This window comes from Sinocyclocheilus grahami, unplaced genomic scaffold (genome assembly GCF_001515645.1).
Source record: "Sinocyclocheilus grahami isolate Dianchi unplaced genomic scaffold, SAMN03320097.WGS_v1.1 scaffold218.1, whole genome shotgun sequence".
NCBI lineage: Eukaryota > Metazoa > Chordata > Actinopteri > Cypriniformes > Cyprinidae > Sinocyclocheilus > Sinocyclocheilus grahami.
In genome coordinates this window covers 313,891-321,570 of record NW_015505397.1, presented here as the reverse complement: position 1 = coordinate 321,570, position 7,680 = coordinate 313,891, and the positions used below count along the sequence as shown (strand labels likewise).

Genomic DNA, 7,680 nt, shown 5'->3' with positions numbered 1-7,680 from the left:
GGGGTGGCGTCGAGATTTTGAAGCCCAATAAAGTGCATCCATCATAAAAAGTGCTCCACACGGCTCCGGGGGGTGAATAAAGGCCTTCTGAAGCGAAGTGATGCATTTGTGTAAGAAAAATATGCATATTTAAAACTTTATAGACCATAATCTCTAGCTTCCCCTAACTGCTGTACACACATTCACAGTAGTACAGTAGGACGTAGGCGCAAAATATGCTAGTCTCGCGAGAACCTAGCTAGAGATAACGGTTTATAAAGTTTAACCACGGTTTAATGGTATATAAACAAACTATTGTTTATTTGACTGTAGTGTTTTGCCTTGAAAGTTAAAGGTTTAAAAATGTTAATAATGTGAATCCATTCAAATACAGAATATGTCCAAACACACTGGTACATACTGTATACTAACAGAGTAATTGACTTGTTGCCTTAGGTTGCTATGCGAGCTCTGGGGTTTGAGCCAAAGAAAGAAGAGATAAAAAAGATGATCGCTGATATTGATAAAGAAGGGTCAGGCGTAATCAGCTTCAATGATTTCCTTTCTATGATGACACAGAAAATGGTAAGTCTGCAAGCCGAATGATAACACAACCATTCAGACAACTATCTGGCCACAGTTGCAAACCACAGGTATTTACATGGAAAATGACGTCAATAAAATATCAGAAAAGAAATGCGTCAAGATGACAAGGAATTTGTGGTGTTATTAGACAGCGAGACATTGAAAGAGTTGTTTATGGTTCCCAAGCAACCAAAAGCTCGAAAGTGGCTCGTCCAATCAGAATTTAAAATTGAAACTATTTTATAAAGTCATTTCTTTTTAACAATTTTAAATCATCTGAATTTTATCATCAAATTCAAAATAAAAAGCAATCAAATGAGTTGAAATACCTTTTATTTGTAAAGTATTCAATAGATAATCCAAAAATAAGCTTGACCACATGGTTATGTAATATATAAAATGTTTATATTTTCAGCAAAAATACTAATCTTGATGCTGTATACCATAAGTGTGACATAAATTACTCATACAGTAATTTTGGTCATACTGTAAATATCATGAAAATATTAACAAAATTAACATGTAATGAACAGGAAAATAACAGTGTTAATGTTGCAACATTCATCGATTTTGCAGATCTACAGAAGAAAATTGTGCCTTATCAAATATTTTTTATGAAGAATCTGAAATTTGGTATGTCAGGTTTAAAATAAAAAGAGAAAAGCAATCAAATGAAATGAAATACCATGTATTTGTAAACTATTTAATGCAATAATAGATTTTCAAGTGGTTATGGAATATATAACAGTGTTATTTTAGTATCTTTGATATACTATTATAGTTTTTATAAATTTTTTTCAGTCTGTTTTTATTTTTTATATTTACCTCAGTCTGTTAAATATTTTTTATATTTTCTGTTTTCAATTTAATTTTAGTAAAAGTTTTAGGAATTTTTGGTGCATTTTTGACCTTTTCAGTCGTTTTTGTTTTGTATATAACAAAATAATATATATAAACAATATATATAATTTTTATTAATTTTATTTCAGTTTTAGTCATTTTAGTACATCAGGTTAAACTAAATTAAGATTAGAAATTGGCTTGGCAACTAGGTGAATTAATTTTTTTAATACATTTTAGATTTAATTTAAAAAATTTTCTCCAGGGTTTAATTTTTAAAAAAAGTTTTAGTTAACTATAGTAACCAAATGTTTATTTGTTTAAATTTCAAGCAAAAATAAAAGTCTTGATGCTGTATGCCGTTACCGTGATAGAAAGTTGTCTGTACTGTGATTTTGGTCATAATGCCCACTCCCACACTGAGTTTAGCTGCGTGTCATTTATCTTTAACAACAGAGTGAGAAGGACTCGAAAGAAGAAATCATGAAAGCTTTCAGGCTATTCGACGACGACGGAACCGGCAAAATCTCTTTCAAAAATCTCAAGCGAGTAGCCAAAGAGCTCGGGGAGAACCTCACGGACGAGGAGTTACAGGTGCGTCTGGTTCCAGATGTGGGGAAATACACAGAAAGAGGATGTTCCTGTGTGTGAAACCTCACAGATGAATCTGTGTCTCTCCTGAGAAAGTGGTTGGTTAGTCAGTGGGTAGTGGATGACATAAGATCAGATAAGATCCCTCATCACGGAGCAACAGCTGACACCGTTAGGAAACACTGCACTATAACAACATGTTTTTGACAATTGTTTTTTAACATGATTGTGTCTCGGTTTTTGTATTTTTTGGAACAGGAAATGATCGATGAGGCCGACAGAGACGGTGACGGAGAGATTAATGAGCAGGAGTTTCTACGGATAATGAAAAAGACCAGTCTGTACTGAATCACTAAAGCTATTACATCTATAAGCCTCTTAATAGACTTAAGTGTTGTCTTGTGTTGCTTTCTTTTCTTTTTCTTCTTTTACATTTTAATCTAAACATTTTAATCTATACATATTTTGTACAGTATTAAATAAAAATGTATTTGCATCTGTGTGGTCTGTCTCCACATAATGACCAAGCAATACATGAGAATAAACATACATATGTTACATACAAATATATAAAAATGTAAGATATCCTTTTTGAGTTTTAAGGCTTAAAGTGGAAACCCTGCTACTAAGAACTAAATCCTTGGGTGTTTGGCCATAAAAACTTCATCTTCTTGGTCTTTGACAACCTTTTTCTAATTAATCACATAAAACACATTTATATAAAATTCAAATTATGTATGAGATAAGGAATGTCCATTTTACGCTAGAAAGTAATGAGCCAAATCATTTTACAATAGGAATTAAAAATAAAAAAACTTGTAGGAGTGTATATGATAATCCATGCAGGTTTACCCATTGAGACTAATTTTTACAACAGTTTTATTATGATGATGATGATGATGATTATTAGTATTACTTTCAAACTTTAACAGAACATTGCCGGCTAATGTGAAAATATAATACAATAAAATAAAATAGAGAAACTAAAAACAGCAAAGAGATAGATAGATAGATAGATAGGGCCTCAGTCTATAGGACTAGCTCCTTTTTAAAGACATCAATTATATGTGTTAATAAAATATAAAAATACAACATCAGTGTACTGATGGCACCTCAAACCACAGTCATGTTAAATTCTAAAGGCTTTGTTCAATACTAAGTAAACTCCATAAACAAATATAGTTCAAACATAAGATCATTGCTGGAACTGTACAGAGACAAAAAAAAAAAGTAGGATGAAACAAAAGTCAAATCAAGAGTGAGTTCTGAACTGGGAAACACCTCATTGCCCAACATGCGCTGAATTTTTTTTAACTCTCCCACAAATACAGTAAAACCTGAAAAACGGACATTTTAATAAGTCGTTAGAAAAAAAAAACATTTGTTAATGTGTAATCGTCATTGTTTACACACCCTCATGTCGTTCCAATCTGCATTTATTCATTTCTGCTAAACACAAAATAAGGTTATTTTGAAAAATGTTGGTAACCAAACAGTTGTTACTAACATTCTTAAAAAAAAAAAAATCTTCTTTTGTGTTCCAGAGAAAGTCATTCATACCGTTTTGGAACAACATGAAAGTGAGTAAATGACAACTGATTTTTCATTAAAAGTCTTTAAAGATCATTATTGCGTAGCAGATCTATTCCGCCAAGACCAAATACATTAACATTGTCATGTACATTACCATGCCAATCCCTCCGAGAGTTGTCATGACAGAAATATATTTATCAGAAAATGTGAAACAACTCTGTGTGTGCATGTGAGACCAATTTGCTGTAAAGCTGGTGCCTATGTTTGTAGATATGCACAGGGCCGAGAATGACGTTTTGCAATCACGACACCCTCCCACCCCCATAGCAAAATCAGTGCAATAGGCCCAGAATTCCTAGCAACGCCACAGATTTTAAGTATCATCCATGCGTTGTGATTTAAAGGTGCAGTAGGAGAAATGCAAACTTTAGCCTGATAGCACTGAAAGCGAACGTCCCACCCTCCCTGCAATCACCGTCCAAAGCCACGCCCCCTGAACGCATTTACACTCACAGACCAGAGACATTACTACAATAGGCTACATCAGCCGTTCTCAATCCCAGCCCATGTTCCGAAGTGAAGTAAACTTCAACGGATTTCCCCCACTCAGGTTCTGATCATATCGATCCGAACACAGTTCATGCACGTAGCTCACTTCTAACGAGCTGGCGGGAGGACAGGATTAACAGCTGGGCTACATCATGTGTCATTCACCGGTGAGAAAACTTTAAAAGTGCTACAATACCAGGAAGGAAGATTGGGTTGTTGATGTTTGTCTGCTATTCTCGCTCTGTCTGCACAGCGTACAAGAATGTGCTGATGACATATCCTGTCTGCGCGAACCCAATGCGCAGAGGTATGCAAATACATATGTTGACAGGCAGGTAGGAAAGTATATTAAAACGCTCGGACCGAGTCATTCACCGGTGAGAAAACTTTAAAAGTGCTACAATACCAGGAAGGAAGATTGGGTTGTTGATGTTTGTCTGCTATTCTCGCTCTGTCTGCACAGCGTACAAGAATGTGCTGATGACATATCCTGTCTGCGCGAACCCAATGCGCAGAGGTATGCAAATACATATGTTGACAGGCAGGTAGGAAAGTATATTAAAACGCTCGGACCGAGCTTAACTTAATGATTGCTATCGAGATGTGAAGAGACTTTCAACCAGCATAACAAAAATGTTTCTGAAGACAATCACCTATTGCACCTTTAACCTAAAAATCCCTAACCCTGAAAAATAAGCAGTTGAAGCAAATACAACCAGTAATGCTATTTTAAAATCTAAAAATGCTAATTCTGTTGTAGGGTTGGCCAATCTTGAAGACGTCCACAATTTACTTTTCAAATGAACTGTAGATATCTTCTGTAGAGTGTTCGTATCTATATATTAGTCACTATATAATAGTCAGTATATTAGGTATTAGATCAGTGCATTTGGTCTTAAAGTGACAGCAGCCTTATAAACCTGCCGATGTTTGATAAACATTAAATGTTTATCAAAAAAAAAAAGAAAAAGAGAAAATCAGCTCTTGACATTCATTTTTGTAGCTTTAATAAAAATCAATGTATATTTCATTTATACAGTGTTGTATTTTACATTTGATTACTTTAATCAATTTCTGTAGTATTTCTTACCTGAATAATACTGTTAGATACATACTTGAAAAATGTAAAGCACTGTTTACTTCATTTTGTTCTATTGTGTTTATTTGTTATATTGCTTGTCATTTGTTTCTTTGAGCTTAAGAACTTTTTACTTATATTAGTTGCCAACAAGTTTTACTTGCAAATCATAGTCTTAAAAACCAGCATGAAAAAGAATTGAGATAAGATTGGTGATCGTGATTCTTCCTGAAAAAATCATGATATGATATTTTTGCCATATTGCCCACTCCATTCTGTAGTTTCATATGCAGTATTATAATATATAAAAATTCACTTTATTTAACAACAACAGATGTCTATGGTGAGTCTGTTTAGAAGATAAATGTGTCTAAAGGCCTGTGAGAGCAGAAACATTCGAGACAGTGTACCACCAAGTATGACTCAACCGCTGTGATAGAAATCAATGATAGTTAAATGAAATGACTGAACGTAAACCGTAATGACTAAGGCATCAGTAAAAGTGATTTTACTCTTTATGTCTAAAAGTGAAGCCGCATTACACACACTGCACCACCTGACCCCTAATAGAGGCTGACGAAACGGCGACCAACTAAAGTGACATTTTCCAGAAGTCAAAAATAATTAAAAGTTCATAAACAGGATTTTAGTCACAGTTATTTTTCCAGGCTCTCAAAGGCGTTGGCGGATCTGCTTGCATCAAGCTGAAAGTTTGTTTACAAGTTTCAGACACTAAAAACTCTAAATGGAAAATAGGAAATGGTAAAGCGATTTGCGTCAAGGTGTCAAAATTTCATCGCTGTCTCCATATCTGAAGGTCGGATTGCGCGGCATATGGGTGTTTGATAACAGGCCGGAATGTGTCAATCTGTAACCTTTTTTTTTGTGAAACGGATGTTTTTTTAGTTCCAAGTGATCTACGTTAACTGCTTATTGACGAATTAAATGTTTTCTCTTAAAAGTATATGAATCACAAACAAGAAAGTAGCCCCAGACTGATATACTTTTACTGAAATGAGAGCTGCAATGGTGTCTCAAGAATGTATTTTTTTCCCAAATATTGTGAAACAGACCGTTTGTTATTGTCTGCTTGATACAAATCATTTCAATGAATCATCACAACTTTCAAACAAAACCTAGAAATCTATTCATACCCAGCATTTACAAAAAATACCAAATGTTTAAGAGACTGATACATGGCTTTTCTGAATAATATGTACCTTGTTTGAAAAAAGTAGAATATATGCCACTTTAAGTATTAATTATTAATGACTTTAAATATTTAATTTGGAGAATTTGTACTTTAATTGAGTACTACTGAAACTGAACACTTGTTTTAATTTATTTTACATTACCAAGATAAAAATCATGTTTTACTCTTTACAATTTCATGTTGACCTTCAACCTCCTCTCTTATCTAAAAAAAAGGAATAATAATAAAAAAATGCATAGGTTTTACCTACAACAGTTGATAAATACATTTCATTGTATAAAAGTGGTATTTCAAAATGATGCCCTCATAAAAGTGTTATTTTTATTACAGTACCATATAAATATAATGTTATATGAAAATAGTACCAGTACCAACAAATAATGTACGATGGTAAAATTACAGTATCATATGATTTTACCATAGTGTCACTAAATTAATACTATATTCATAATCAATTGTATTTATATGATACATATGTCCAAAAAAACATGATATCACCATTGTGATTTTTTTGTAATCATTCAACACCATGATTCGGCCCCCCCAAATTAACGGTTTAACTAACGAATAACCTTTAAAACCACAAAAGTAAAGGCAGACTCTTCTCAGAAATCTCCCAGAGCAGTGCAAGCGTACCCTGCATGATCTTATGCCCCACTCTTATAGGAAAATTAGCTTTGAACTCACAAATAATACTCCCACATATGGGCCTCTGGACAGGAAATTGTGTTTTGTTTCCTCTAAATCACTGCGTTTCCATAACAACGTTGTTTTCAGAAGTGGCGATCTGTTAACCCCTAAATGCCAAGGAAATGTCACTGTTTCAGATATGATAAACATAGTGTTAATTGTGTGCGAGACCCCTTTTGTTTTCAGTCAGACTGCAAACCGATCAGACTGTAAAGAGCTCAGGCTCATGGCATCAACTGGTATGTAAACGTGACTATTTTGTTGCTTTCTGCTGTTTGTTTTGGCATGTTCTTGTGTAGAAATCGCATAGATTGAGTGTAAAAGGGTGAGTCAGTCACTGAAATGGATGTCTCAGCTGATCTGCTTAAGTTAATTTATTCAGTGCCATGTAGTGTATGTACTCTATATACAGTATGTGTTTGTACATGTTTATTCAGTTAAAATGTTAATTGCAGTTCTATATAATTCTGAATATTGATGCACTGATGTACCTGTGGTACACAGAAAGGGCGTGACTACTTCACTGAAACATTTGAGACTCTGAAAGTGGAATTACAGTACCTGAGAGAAGGAGCATCTACGTCACCTGTAGACATCAAATTTTTTATTTTTTTATCAATGA

General features: G+C 33.9%; 1 protein-coding gene across 1 annotated transcript in view; it reads left to right on the top strand.

Annotated features, from left to right (window-relative positions):
• Positions 1-2,551, top strand: part of LOC107596341 (caltractin) — a 5,171-nt gene extending 2,620 nt beyond the window's left edge. Inside the window, exons 3-5 of the mRNA XM_016287060.1 lie at positions 436-564; positions 1,861-1,998; positions 2,254-2,551. Coding sequence (XP_016142546.1) covers positions 436-564; positions 1,861-1,998; positions 2,254-2,343 — 357 coding nt within the window. The 3' untranslated portion in view covers positions 2,344-2,551. The remainder of the gene's footprint in view (positions 1-435; positions 565-1,860; positions 1,999-2,253) is intronic.
• The last annotated feature ends 5,129 nt before the right edge of the window (positions 2,552-7,680 follow it).